The 14,659-nt window shown below is 34.8% G+C and overlaps 2 protein-coding genes across 2 annotated transcripts; one reads left to right on the forward strand and one right to left on the reverse strand.

The window, feature by feature from the left end:
• Positions 1-4,488: 4,488 nt before the first annotated feature.
• On the forward strand, positions 4,489-6,278 carry LOC109166079 (60S ribosomal protein L34-like). Its single transcript, XM_019314966.1, has 4 exons — positions 4,489-4,636; positions 4,788-4,867; positions 5,775-5,884; positions 5,995-6,278. Exons 1-4 carry the CDS (start codon positions 4,558-4,560, stop codon positions 6,086-6,088), a joined length of 363 nt encoding a protein of 120 aa, XP_019170511.1. The 5' UTR covers positions 4,489-4,557; the 3' UTR covers positions 6,089-6,278.
• A 3,852-nt stretch (positions 6,279-10,130) lies between these two features.
• Positions 10,131-13,095, reverse strand: LOC109166176 (putative NAC domain-containing protein 94). The gene is made up of 3 exons (XM_019315077.1): positions 12,650-13,095; positions 11,817-12,118; positions 10,131-10,988 (listed from the first exon to the last, which is right to left on the reverse strand). Exons 1-3 carry the CDS (start codon positions 12,837-12,839, stop codon positions 10,308-10,310), a joined length of 1,173 nt encoding a protein of 390 aa, XP_019170622.1. The 5' UTR covers positions 12,840-13,095; the 3' UTR covers positions 10,131-10,307.
• Between the last annotated feature and the right edge of the window lie 1,564 nt (positions 13,096-14,659).

Consider the following 14,659-nt stretch of genomic DNA (forward strand, 5'->3'; position numbering starts at 1 on the left):
CATCAAATGATAGAGAGATGTAGGGAAACAACAGCCCAAAAAAAAAACAAAAGATGCTTAGCTTCTCAAGGATGTTGTTTCAAGAACCCTTTATTCAATCCCACTCAGATTCTTCTCCAGCAGCTTTAGTTTTCATCAAACATCAGATTTATGTTTGGGGGATCAATCTTAAAGACTTAAACCCCATCCAAGGATATGATTCTGGGCCATCCCTTAGCTTCTTACAACATATATATATAAACCTCAAATCTTGTATATATCTACAGGAAATTAAACAACATCATTTCCACTTCTTTTATGCCTCTTGAATCCCACAGATCAGAAACAAACAATAATGCAGGTTGTCAGTACAAACAAGGCCTTTCTGCTCCTCTTCATCTATATAGGATTGTTATTAGCAGTTCATCATGTTGAGGAAGCTTCTGCAATCAGAGTTGTGAGATCATCAGACTGCAGACAAGAAGATTGTTTGCAGATAATGATGATGTTCAAGAGTTGGCATCATAGGAGTCTGCTAAAGCAGGAAGTTAATCAGGCTCTAACAGGCTTGAAGAACACAGAAAAGCAGCAGAAAGAGCCTGCAGCAAACAGAACATTCGATCCAAACCGGGCAAGCGAATGGAGGGTTCGAAAAGGTTCAGACCCCATCCACAACAAATCCTGACAATCTGACATGAATTGAAGGGCTTCATTGCAGATGGAGAAGCAAAACAGCAGGAGCTATGGCAATATTCAGAGAAAGAAACTGCAGCCTGGCCTGCAAGAAGATAATGGCATGGCTTCTCTATTTTGTTTTTTGTTTTTTTTTTTTTGGGAGTTTTTGACATAGATGTGTGTATATAGTCTAAGCTAAAAGATTCAACAGCATTCAAGAGAGGCCATTGTTGGGGCAACCCAGAAAAGTTGATCAGCTTATTGGCTTGTTGACTTGATAACACGAATTTACCTACAAGTTTGACTCCCGCCTTCTTGATTTGAGCGAGTCAGCTATCGATAACCTAGGCTGATTTATCTTCTTGTAGTTCTTGGCTAGAGTCACAAGGTGAGATTTAATCCATGCACACTCTCGTATAATGGTTGCGGTTTCTCTTAGGCCATTGTTGTTGTCACAGCTTCAAGATGAGACAAAGTAGGATGACACATTTTCTATTTTCTTGAAACCAAAGAAATCCATCGCATTTCATTGAAGCTAAGGTTTGATGGATTAATTTGTTAGTTTAATTTCATCTTCAAGGTGTAATGACATTTGTGTTAATTTTTTTATTTTTTAATTCCTTTTGCTCTAAGACTATCCACAGGCTTAAAAGTGCACCTATTGCAAATCATAAGTGACATTTTTTTTATATGATGTTGTGTTGCAATTTTGACACAGCAAAATTGCAACACTTGCAATACAATTGCAATTCTTGTGTCGCAATTGCAAGCCACGCACTTTTAGAATTTGTTATTAGTATTTTTATTATTATATAATATCTATTACTACGTATTACTTTATTGATAAAAATAATTTTTAATAATATTATATGAAAGTGGGACTATTTTTTTGAAAGAGGAAAGAAATTACATGGATAAAAAATGAATAGTAATTCATTGCAAATTTAATGATATGTCACTTTGAAAGTGAAAAAATTTCATGGATATGGACAATCTAAAATAGTAAAGTGACAAATTCATAGCTGTGTTTTTTCAGTTTCTGAAGATATATGATCAGATAGATATATAAGTTTAGGAAAAGTCGGGTCAAATATGCCCTCCAAATTTATTCATAGCAATTAAACCTTTGAATTTTTGAAATTTACAATTAAGTTCATTGACATGCTATTTTTGTGCATTGAAACCTCAAAGCTAGTTAATGACTTGTAATAACAAGGCACTAGAGTTTTGATGAGACTTTGGCAACTCCGATGACACTCCGGCAATCCATGACGATCACCAATTGCCTTTGAAGAAGGTGACCCAGATTGTCGCCTTCTCTGTTGAGAAGGCTACCAGTCCGGTCGAGCGCGCAGTCAACTTTTTGAAACAGTCAACGGCAGGCGATGACGGTCAATAACGTCCTGCATACCAGTAACTTGTTGATTATCGGTAAATTAGACTTTTTGAAAGCCAACCAAGAATGGTAGATTAATGAATCAAAGCAGAAATAGAGTCAGGAGAGACAGAGTCCCAGTACAAAGAACCAGACTGAGCAAAAGCAGTGGATGAGAGAGTATGAGCGCCTAGATTAGCAGATCGGTAAATTAGACTTATTTGACTAATTTTAACAAGTTAGAATGTCTAATTGCACCTTTCAAAAGTTTAATAGTCTAATTGTCTTATTGTGTAAAACTAGAGAGTCTTTTGACTCTATAAATTTTCAAAAGCTATCATACCAGACCAAACAATGCCCAAATAACCAAAAATAAAACCTTTGCATCCCCACAACTTTACAACTTGTATGGACCATGGTCCACACAATGATGATTGGAATAACTTAAAAAGGAAAATTATGTTGTGCATCTGTATGCACCATGCATGGTGCATATGGATTCAAAAACAACGTCGTTTTGCATCAAAACGCGCGTCCTACTTAAAAAAATCAGTTTCGATTCTCAGCAACAACATTATGTTATTCATTTTTTAGTTCATTAATTCTGGATTTTTAGTTATGAAATTCTGGATGTATAGTTATGCAATTCTGGATGTGTAGTCATGAAGTAATGGATGTGCAGTTATGCAGTTCTGGATTTATAGTTATGAAGTTATGGATGTGTAGTTATGCGATTATGGATGTATAGTTATGAAGTTATGGATGTGTAGTTATGCAATTTTAAATTTATAGTTATAAAATTATGGATGTGTAGTTATGTAATTCTGGATGTATAGTTATGAAATTATGGATGTGTAGTTATGCAATTTTGAATATTTTTTTTTAAGTTAAACGTCAAAACGACGTCGTTTTTGCATCCGGTTGCACCATGCATGGTGCATACGGATGCACAGCATAACGATCCACTTAAAAAGTGTTGTTTCTTTTTCGGGCCCACATTTATGTGGACCCAATAGTTATGCTGTGGGCTCGTGCCCAGCGTGCATCATGGGCACGGTAACGGTGCCGTCAGACACCGTTATCTTCCCTCCTTTTTTTTTTTTAAAAAAAAAAAAAAAATTTAATTTCAGACCGCTTCGTTATAGGAGCATATATTCACAGCTTTGTGTTCATAATTTCATAACTGTACATTCATAATTCCATAACTGTATATTCATAATTCTATAACTGTACATTCATAATTCCGTAACTGTACATTCATAATTCAATAACTGTAAATTCATAATTTTCGAAGCTCTATGTTCATAATTGTAAGTTCATAATGTCAGAGTTCTATGTTCATAATTTCATAACTGTACATTCATAATTCCATAACTGTACATTCATAATTCCATAACTGTACATTCATAATTCCATAACTGTACATTCATAATTCCATACTGTATATTCATAATTCCATACCGAACATTCATAATTTTCGAAGCTCTATGTTCATAATTGTAAGTTCATAATTCCATAACTATACATTCATAATTCTATAACTGTACATTCATAATGTCATAACTGTATATTCATAATTTCATAACGAATATGCCGTTAACGGCGTTTCGAACAATTTTTTTTTTAATTAAAACAGCGTCGTTTTTACGGAAAACGACGCCGTTTTAACGTCGTGCGCATAGCATAATTTGCCAGTCATTATATTATAGACCGCGGTGCATGTGCACCGCGGTCAAAAACGACGCCGTTTCTTTAAGTAAAGAAACGGCCCGCCGTTAGAGTTAACGGAGTCCGTTTGTTTGGTGTATTAAACACCAATTGACACTACAGTATATCCAAACCGACACTGCAGTTATATCAAAATGATACTGTAGTTATAGTGAAATGAAACTGCAGTGTATATAAACTGAAACTGAATAACATTTCACATATTTGAGTGTATATTATACAATGAAGCTGTAATTATATCAAAATGATCATGTAGTTGTGTTTTAATGAAACTATAGTGTATATAAAATAAAATTAAATAACATTTTCACATATTTGAGTCTATAAATATCGAATGAAACTATAGTTATATCGAAATGAAACTGTAGTTGTGTTCAACTGAAACTGCAGTTCATACAAAATGACAGTGAATAACAGAGTTACTTTTTGTAAAAGGGTGCGAAACGGAGGAAATAAACACTGTTAATTTTCATTTAAAAAAAAAAGACGCGCGGTGCATAATCGATTATGCACCGCGGTGCATAATATAATTTGCCATAATTTGCCATGTGGACCTGTCTTCCCTTACTGCTTATTGGATCACATTTTCAATGGTTCGAAGGCCAATTAATTAAATCCAATAAGAAGCGCATTTCGGTTGGCCTTAAAAGCCCAGAAAGGTGCTGCTTTATACTGACCGTTCGATCTAGGGCTTCAGATATCCGATTTAGATCCTTATATCTTTAATCTCCAGTCTCCGCATCCTTCTTTGGGAGAAGAAACAAAGAAACAAACCTAACCCAGAGCTTCAGAGCATAAAAATGGTGCAGCGGCTCACCTATCGCAAGAGGCATAGCTATGCCACCAAATCCAACCAACACCGGGTCGTCAAAACCCCTGGTATTTCACCTCTCTCTTCAATTTTCTGCATTTTCATTGTTTTTTGGGGGGATTTGTGTGAGTGTTTACGTTATTCCATGATATAATCCTGGGATTTTTGTGATAAAAATGTGTTCTTGGTTTGTGGGTGTTGGAAATATGGTGTGAATAGGTGGGAAGCTGGTGTATCAGACCACGAAGAAGAGGGCTAGTGGCCCCAAGTGCCCTGTAACTGGGAAGAGAATCCAAGGGGTATGTGTTTTTCTGTCTATACATATTTGATCAATTTAATTACTTTTTGATTGCATAGTATTTTGGTTTGATTTAGGATTTGCTCTGTTGTTTTTGTGTTAATTTTGTCTTCTGATTGTGTTAAGTGGATACTCTTATTATTAGTTCCCTTGTGTTCTTGTTGAAATTAGTAGTTATCGTGCTCACATTTGCCTATTTTATTGTTACAATTTATTAATAGATTTCATGTATTATAATCCTTGTTTGGTGTAGGAGATTGTGTTCATGGTAGAGAGCTTTTTGTAGTTATTGGAATGTGATGTGAAATTTATGCAAGGAAAATTTTGGTATAAGGGCTAATGAATCAATGGTTTGAAGTGGTTAAGAACATTTCCACTTTGTCGGGCACGATTTTGAGTTTGTGTTATATATTTGTGGAACATTAGTTGATTGATGAATGTAGCATGTTTATGTTTCTGACAGATTGGTTTTGAGCAATTTATGTTTTGTATCGGCCCTGTTTGGTAAAATGGCTGTTGGCGGATAGCTGTTAGCGGATTGTGTTAAAAATAGTTGATAACATTAGCCGATTGTAGAAAAGTGTTTGGTAAATTAGCTGTTAGCTGATAGATGTTTGGTATAATTTCTTTTCTCAAAAAGCTAATTGAAAAAGTTGCTTGGGGTAGCTTTTTGAATTTTAGCCTTTTAGAGTTGCAAAAAGCTAATTAACCAAACATTTATATTGATATTTTAACTAAATCAAACAGTTAATAGTGGTCAAATAAGCCAAAATTGGCCTATAGGCCAATTTTTTACCAAACAGGGCCATCCTCTTCTCGGAGGAAGTGTAGAATTGATTGATTGAGTTTCTTAACCACATTAGTGTGAAATGATCTAAGTCGGCGGTCTATGCTCTTCACGTCTGCAGATTCCTCACTTGAGACCCGCTGAATACAAGAGGTCTAGGTTGCCTAGATGCAGGAGGACTGTGAACCGCCCCTATGGTGGAGTGTTGTCCGGCAGTGCTGTCAGGGAAAGGTAACACTACACTACTTCTTTCCCGACTTACCCCCCACCCTCAACATTACTCCATAGTCGTCCATGTTGATTTCTAAACAAAATTTTTGCCATTGTCTCGGTTTATGCAGGATCATCAGAGCCTTTTTGGTGGAAGAGCAAAAGATTGTGAAGAAAGTTTTGAAGATTCAGAAGGCCAAGGAAAAGCAAGCTTCTAAAGCCTAAGTTGTGTGTTTTGTGTTGTGCAAGACATGACTTGCTGGTTTTAGAGACAAACCTATTTTTGGATACATCTTAGCATTGAGGATTCTTGAATGTGTATTTTCATGTTTTTTGGGATACTCAGATTTGTATTTTTCTTTATGTTTTGTTGAATGTTTATCTCACTTATGCTAAGATTTTGTTTTGCATGTTATTATTTAGGACTTAAGTGCTTTACATCTAAGTTCTCAAGAACAACAAATAATGCTGGATCAAACAAAAACAAGAAATAAAGAGTACACTATCTATGCAAAAATTATTGAGGTTTGTGATAGCTTAGTTGGTAGTGAGTAGGTTTTATTATAGAAGGTGATCAAACCTCGTTAACTACACTATAATTTAGATCATTTTATCTTTTCCTACCATACTTTAAATATTTATTTATATTTTAATATTTATATTTTATCTTCTTATTAAAATTAAAATTGTGATTTGTGAGTTTTAAATTTTAATCATAATAAATCATAATTCTAATTGTGATTGTGATATTTATGTAATTCAATTATGATTTTTTTTTTTAAATTTTGCTTTTAAGAAACTATATAGTCCATGTAATATAATCTAAAAGTTTAAATTGCACCATCGTATTTAAATTAATTTAGAAATACTTAGGATTGATCTATTTAAAATAAAAATATATATATATTTATGAATATCATATTAATAGAGATAAGATGCAATTAATAAAACCATTTCATAGTTTATTATAAATATATTTTATAGTGTTTTAATTTTAATCTTATTTAATTTTTTGCCCCACTAAACAAAGTTTGTGGCTTTGTTCGTGGCTATTGATGATTAATCTTTGGTGGTTAGTGCTGACAATGATCAATGATGGCAGATCGCGACTATGGTTAGAAATTGTTTTTTCGATAAAAAAAAAAAATTGCAGAATATTAGAGCAACCTCATTAGCTCTAATTTTTTTTGGAGTTTTTAATGTGCCAATTAAGAAAGAAAGAGGAGGGCAAGAAAAAAAGGAGAGAAAAAGAAAAAGAAAAAAAAAAAAGGAAAGGGGGGGGGGAGAGAGAGCTAACAACAATTTTGTTTAAAAGAAAATAGAAAAGGTTTAAAAATACGCGCCCACGTGTGCTATGCACGTGTCTACTGGGCGTGATTTTTGCGTTCCACGCGCAACCATCAGTCTTTGTTTTCCCTTTTCTCTCTCTTGAAAGACCCCACAAAAAATCATTCATTTCAAGAGAAAAATCTAACAAAAAATCACACTCCACATTTGATAAAAATCATCCCTCTAATTTTTTACTGTTTCAAAAACCATATACACACACACACACACACACACACACACACACATATATATATATATATATATATATATATATATATATATATATATATATATATATAAACCTATTGGGATGCTCTTAGCAGTTAGCAATAGCATGCATGTCGGTCATATAAGGTTGTTTTTATCCCTTAATTCAAGGTGATGTGGAATTTAAAAAGAAAAAAAAAAAGAAATGTTTTTTGTCCTTTCTGAATTTTCTCTAATCTCTTAATGTGGCTTTCACTCATTGGGTGTCATGAATTAGTTAACTCACCATTAATTTTAAAAATAAAATTAGTAACTAATTAACTGATGATACATAGGAAGAATGAATTTGGGGAAGAAAAATAAGAGGGACATTTAACATTACCCTAAAAAAGTTAGTTTTTCTTTTCTTTATTGTCCATCGTGGGTTGCAAGCTTGCAACATGCTACTTTTGCTACGAAGGAAAATATATTAATTTATTATTGTGATGTGAAAGTGAAACCGCTTTTGAAAGTAAAAGAGTATTGCCAGGATCTAGAAAAAATAGTGAAGGAATTGTAAGTTTAATGATGTTGAGGTAGTACTCACTTTTGAAAGTGAAAAAATTGCAGGGATAAAGATAGCCTAAGGTTGGAGAAAAAACACTATTTAAAAATTTTCCATGTAATAATCCACGTAAACTAGTTTAATGGAGGCATCTAGAAAATTGGCGAATTTACGTGATAATAAGGGTGTGTTTGGAAAGTAGGAAAATGACTTTTGAAAAAATATTTTCTAAAAAATGAATCATTTTCTAGAAAACATTTTCCTTTCCAGTGTTTGGTTACCTTCCAAAAAATTATCTTGGTATGTTTGGTTCATTTTCTGGAAAATGAGCATAATTATTTTAAATTTTAAATATTTAAAATATATAATGGTGGTGGTGGGTGGTCGTGGCGGCAGCAGCGGGTGATTGGCTGCTCTTGCAAACGGAAAATGACTTCCCCCCCCCCCCCCTCCCACCCCACAAAAAAAAAAAAGTCATTTTTTGGAAAATCCCCTCTATTTTTCATTGACCACACTCATATTTTCCATTGACTTCCATTTTTCTCTTTAGCCAAGCACTGGGAACCCGGAAAATGATTTCCAGAAATCATTTTCCGGGTTTTCAAATGCACCGTAAAATGCTTAGTGGTTGAATCACATTTTTGAATTTAATTCGATGAATTATTTAATTCGATCTTTTCCATAACAATACTCAATCTACTAAAAAATATAACTTAACTGGTCAACCAATTCAAAATAAATTGATAGACTTTGCTTTGTTAGTAATCCTAGGTGTAAGTTTCAAATATTACCAAGGACTAAAAAAAGGGAGCTGGGGAGGTCAACCAACCCAAAATAAGTTGAGAGGTTTTGCTTTGCTAGTTAGCATCCCCCCGCAGGGTGTTGGGTTGGTATGGATTTGAACTTGTTATGAGCCTAAAATTTACATGACCAAAAAAGAGAGGTATAAATTTGGCCTTGTTGTGAGCCTGTTCTGCTTTGCTAGCAATCATGCATCAATCATTATTGCATGGACCATGATCCACACAATTGTGTGGACCATAAATAAAAAATACAGTTTTAATATACTAGTGGTACATTATTTATGTACATAAGGTACATTTTTTGAAATTACATTTTTAATATACTAAGGGTATGTTATTTTATATAATGTACTTTTAATATATTAAAAATGTACCTGATATTCATGGTCCACACAATTGCGTGGACCATGATCCACACAATAATTTGGGTGGTAAGGATTTAATATTGTTGTGGGCCCATAATTTGCATGGTGCATACGGATGCAAAAATGACGTCGTTTTATCAAAAACGCGCGTCTCACTTAAAAAAAAATCAGTTTCGATTCCCAGCAACAACATTATATTGTGCATAATTTGAACTAAAATTCCAGAATCTATGAACTAAAATTCCAGAATCTATGAACTAAAATTCCAGAATGAATGAACTAAAATTCCAGAATCGATGAACTAAAATTCCAGAATCGATGAACTAAAATTCCAGAATCGATGAACTAAAAATCCAGAATCAATGAACTAAAATTCAGAATCTATGAACTAAAATTCAGAATCTATGAACTAAAATTCCAGAATCTATGAACTAAAATTCCAGAATGAATGAACTAAAATTCCAGAATCGATGAACTAAAATTCCAGAATCGATGAACAAAAAATCCAGAATCAATGAATTAATTCAGAATCTATGAACTAAAATTCCAGAATCTATGAACTAAAATTTCAGAATGAATGAACAACATAATGTTGTTGAGGGGAATCGAAACTAATTTTTTTTTTTTAAGTGGGATGCGCGTTTTTAATAAAACGACGTCATTTTTGCATCCGTATGCACCATGCATGGTGCATACGGATGCACAGCATAACTATTGGTATATATGGGTTTGGTCTTGTTGTGGGCCCGCATTTCTTTGCTAACAGTCGCTGTGTAGTATGAATTTGGCCCTATTGTGAGCCGTGAGCCCGCGATTTATGATGTATGAATTTGGCCTTGTTATGGGCTCGTGTTGCTTTGCTAGCAACCACAAGGTGGTATGAATTTGTCATTATTTTGATCTCGCAATTCATAAGACACTCAAAAAAATGAAGTATGAATTTGGTCTTGTTATACACCCGCTCGCAATTTACCTACTCCACCCATCCCCGGAAGTAAGGGGCTCTCAAACTTATAACAATACTCAATCTAACATTCTATTGTAACTCATACAAATGTTACAACATTTTTCTCAAGATGGATTAAGTGCATGTCAGATCCAAAAAAAGAGATCAAACCTAAATAATTGACTAATTAATCTTGAAACTACATTACATTAAGAACAAGCTAAGTAACACCAAATTTAGTTAGTTTATGTCAAGTGTAACACTTGGTAGTAGAATAACTAGTACTAGATATCTCACTAGGGCATGGTGAAGACTCCCACACCAAACTAGACAACTTCCATGCATTCTCAGCCCCCATATTCAAAGGAAACCCATTGAACGAAAACCTAATGGATTCATCAATTATGTTTGATGATGATTCCTTATTCCCCACCACCACACCATCTTGCAGTCTGCCCTCCACCGCATTCTCCGGCGGCACCACCGCCGAAAACCCACCGCCGTTGATCAGCCCACCGTAGTCCACCGTGCTCTCATCGGAGCCCTTCCCAATAAACTCCCCAAACACCGAGTTTGACATGTCCAGCAGCAGGGAAGATGCATCATTAATGGTGGGTTGCAGATGATGAGGATGGGTGAATAGGGAAGGGGGAAATGTGTAGCTTGTGGAGGGGTCATTGTAGGGGAGGAGATCTAGTGGGTGGGTGGCGGCGCCCACCGCCGCCACCGCCATGATCTCCGGCGAGTTTTTGAAGTCATGGGTTGGCATGGACACTTGATTAAGGTTGTTGGTGTTTTGGGTTAGGAGTGTTTGTTGTGTGGGGGTTTGGGGTATGGTTGTTGGAGGTGATGAGACTACCCATGAATGGGAAAGTGCCCTTTGTGCATTGGAGTTTGCTTTCTTGAAAATCCTGCATATTGCCCATGCATCCTGAAAAAACCAATGCACATTTTGACCTAGTTAATGTCAAATATTTATACTACATTAAACAAAACAAAAATGGACCAATTTCAAACATATATATATTGCTTTCATATGCACTAATCAAGAAAGGATGAGGCATTTCAAGAATACACGTATAACACCCTTAATTATACCATGTACTTTTTATTCATAATCTATAATTTACGAAAATATTCGTAGTTATTATTTAAATGTGTATTCTGGGCGGCACACATCTTAGCTTGTGACTCTAGCTAACAAATGACTACAAAGAAAGTAAATTAAACGATCTAGGTTGCCCAAAAGCCAATAGGTAGATTTTACAAGTAGTCAAACTTAGAACTTTGTTGTTACCAAACGTTCTTTACGTTATTTTAGTGTGACTGTTTTATTTTGGGATACTTAATATCTATTTGTTCAATATGCACCGTCATATCCAACTTCACATTTCAAAATCTTAGTCTTGTCCGACAAACCTTTGTTGGTAGTCGATGTTCTTAATTTAATCATTTTCGGCGGGTAGAAACAAAATTTTTCTTAAATCATTAAAGGGTTGAAAAATTGATCAAGAAGATAAGGTCATTTCAGACCAAAAACTCTTATTTTTGACGTACTACTTCGAGTGGTTGAAAAATCCATCAGTAAAGTCATTTCTGTCCAGAAACCCTTATTTTCAACCACTTTGAGTGGCTGAAAAATTGATCAAGAAGGTCATTTCGAACCAGAAACCCGGATTTTCGACTACTTTGGGGGGTAAATAAGTAAATAACAGCAAGTTTTGTAGCAATAGGTGAGGGTTGTGTAGTTTATACTTACATTGGGAGGGATATTTTTGTCCAAACATCGTTTGGGGGTGGAGATATCAGAGAGCGACGGCAGCCGGAACTCATGCATCATCCAATCGGTTTTTATCCCTCTGGCGGCTCTACCTTTGTAGAACACAAGGGATTTCTTCAGTCCGATGCACTTGGACGTCTCCGACGAGTAGATCGGCCGGTCAGTTCCGGTGGCCTTCCAAAAACCCGCCCCCGTCACCCGGTTCGGCCGTGCACTGTTCCTGTACTTCCGATCCCTCGGACAGTAAAAATACCATTCTTTTTCCCCCACCGCCGCTATCTCTGCTTGTAACAATAACACCACAAAGAAAAAACAACATATTACAACATTATTTGATATGAATAATAATGTTTTCTTAGCTTAAAACATGTATCTATCAAACACATTTGGGTCACGAGAGAATAACTCGCAGTGACTACTCAAAAGTGTAGTCTGGATGGGTAACCCCGCCTTGTTACCCTAACCAGCAAAGGAAAAACATATTTTGGTGACAAGAACCATTATCTGAGAGTGTGATCTTAGCTGGTAAAGGATCACAAGAAGGTAAACCAGCTTTAGTTGTTCATCTATCGAATGTATTTATCATCACATGACTTGTGAATTGAACCCAAAAAAAAAAAAAAAAAAAAAAAGGAGGGTTTTGTATGGGTTTTGTCATCAAGATCTAGAGAAAGAGGAAGTGCATGCATCCATGAAACTCACACCCCAAACCATCAAAGATCTAGCATAAGTTTTAACCTAAATATTGTCGAAACATGGTAAAAGTGGAGAAGCTAAGGGTGTTGGTTCATATATATATGATGATGACTTACTTGGGAGATCCCATGGATCATATTTATAGATGTCAAGTTGTTTGATGAGCTCAATGGAGAGGGGTTTATGTTGGACCTTCCTCTTCAGATAAAACCCTACCAGTTCTTCATCTGTGGGATGAAACCTAAAACCAGGCAACATAACTTCATCCATTATTTTCTCTGTCTGATCACTACTTCTCCCATCCATAACCACCCAAAACTCTTTCTACCCACAAAACAGCCAAGAAAATGGGCTGGGCTCTCTTAACTTCCCCCCTCAAAGCAAGCAAGACAGACAGGCAGATCAGACCAAAACCTGGTTATATTATGTGCAGACAACCCAGAGAGGTTTAGGTAGCAGAAAATAAGGAAACCCTTTTTAGCTTTTCTCTTGAGGAGAAGTATAGTATATAGAGAGGTAAAAAAGCATGAAAATCCAAAGAGATAAAGATGGAGAAAGAGGTCGAAGATGAGAATGGAGGTGTGTAATATAATTAAGAAGAAGGCAATATATGCTTCCTCGCTAGGGGTCTGCCCCCGAAGGTTCAGCCGCCTTTTCTGCTGACTTTTAGTACAACATACGAAATCTCACCTCTCTCATGTATGCCAATTTTAGCACACGTTAATTTATCGGTCAAAATTTTGTTTTTTTAATACTGATATTATTTACCACTCCACTTTTAGTCCTTTTTATAACCTCATCTTTGGTCCTAATATTATTGTGACATCATCATTTTTTGACTTCTGTCAACAATGTTGTTAAATACAAGGGCATCTCGATCTTCAGTTGTGGATTTTTTCAAAAATATAAACATAAAAAATATAACTAGTCAACTACTTTGTATTAAAAAGATCGAAATGTCCTTGTATTTAACGGCATTTCAACGATTTTGTTGGCAGAAAATAAAAAATGGTCATGTCACAATAATACTAGGATCCAAAAAGAGATGTTCAGATTAAAAAAAAAAAAAAAAAAAAAAAAAAAAAAAAAAAACGTAGACTGTCACCTATAAATCTAGGACCAAAAATGGAATTAACTCAATTTTAAAATCATGATTTGGTGATAAGTTATGCACCTGACCTTAAACAATAAATCTAAGTTTGAATATTTTCACCTTCATTCCCATAAAACCTACCATAACAAAAATAGGGATCTGATTAATTAATCTTAAATATTAAATAGAAACTACTAATAAAAGGTATTGGTTTGAATAGAAAAGACATAAGTTTATTAGATACGGGTTCTAACTAAAAGTAATGAAAATTTAGTATACATATACTATATATTATTGTTTTTTTTCGAAGATCTGTTGTTGTTAATATTATTATTTCATGCTTGTGCCTTAACTTGAAACTATTTTAAACTTTTACCATTATTAAAATTTAGGTTACAAATTTATATATTTTAATCATCAACTAACAAGAAAGAAATGTAAAAGAATATTAAAAAAATGTAAAAGAAAATGAAAATACAGCTACCAAGAAACCCTAGCAAAGTCAAGAAGATTGTCTACACCCCCATAATAAATGACACTTATATCTCACATTAATGCCTTTCATTTACACAACTTAACTGTTTTTTTTTTCTTTTTTCTTTTTGTGACGAGAAAACTCACAACCAGTAGTTGTCAACCATTCATTTGAGAGAGTATACAGAGTAAACTCATTTGAGAGAGTATACAGAGTAAACTGGCCTTACAAATCACACGGGAAAGGAAGGTAAAAAAGAAGACATTGCAATGGGGTCGACTTATCGAGAGGATATTTTTTGTGACGAGAAAACTCACAACCAGTAGTTGTCAACCATTCATTTGAGAGAGTATACAGAGTAAACTCATTTGAGAGAGTATACAGAGTAAACTGGCCTTACAAATCACACGGGAAAGGAAGGTAAAAAAGAAGACATTGCAATGGGGTCGACTTATCGAGAGGATATTTTTAAGAATTCAACTTGTGGTTTTCTAGTACGAGAATCATAATCTACCAACTCGATCACCCCTGTCAAGCCAATAACTTAACTGCTATTTA

Source organism: Ipomoea nil, unplaced genomic scaffold (assembly GCF_001879475.1).
Source record: "Ipomoea nil cultivar Tokyo-kokei standard unplaced genomic scaffold, Asagao_1.1 scaffold3087, whole genome shotgun sequence".
NCBI lineage: Eukaryota > Viridiplantae > Streptophyta > Magnoliopsida > Solanales > Convolvulaceae > Ipomoea > Ipomoea nil.

Coding starts and splice junctions, on each gene's coding strand:
- LOC109166079 (XM_019314966.1), top strand. CDS start 4,558: ATGGTGCAGCGGCTCACCTATCGCAAGAGGCATAGCTATGCCACCAAA. Junction 4,637..4,787: donor CCGGGTCGTCAAAACCCCTG/GTATTTCACCTC, acceptor TGGTGTGAATAG/GTGGGAAGCTGGTGTATCAG. Junction 4,868..5,774: donor CTGGGAAGAGAATCCAAGGG/GTATGTGTTTTT, acceptor TCACGTCTGCAG/ATTCCTCACTTGAGACCCGC.
- LOC109166176 (XM_019315077.1), bottom strand. CDS start 12,839: ATGGATGGGAGAAGTAGTGATCAGACAGAGAAAATAATGGATGAAGTT. Junction 12,119..12,649: donor TGATCCATGGGATCTCCCAA/GTAAGTCATCAT, acceptor TGTTACAAGCAG/AGATAGCGGCGGTGGGGGAA. Junction 10,989..11,816: donor ACAAAAATATCCCTCCCAAT/GTAAGTATAAAC, acceptor TGGTTTTTTCAG/GATGCATGGGCAATATGCAG.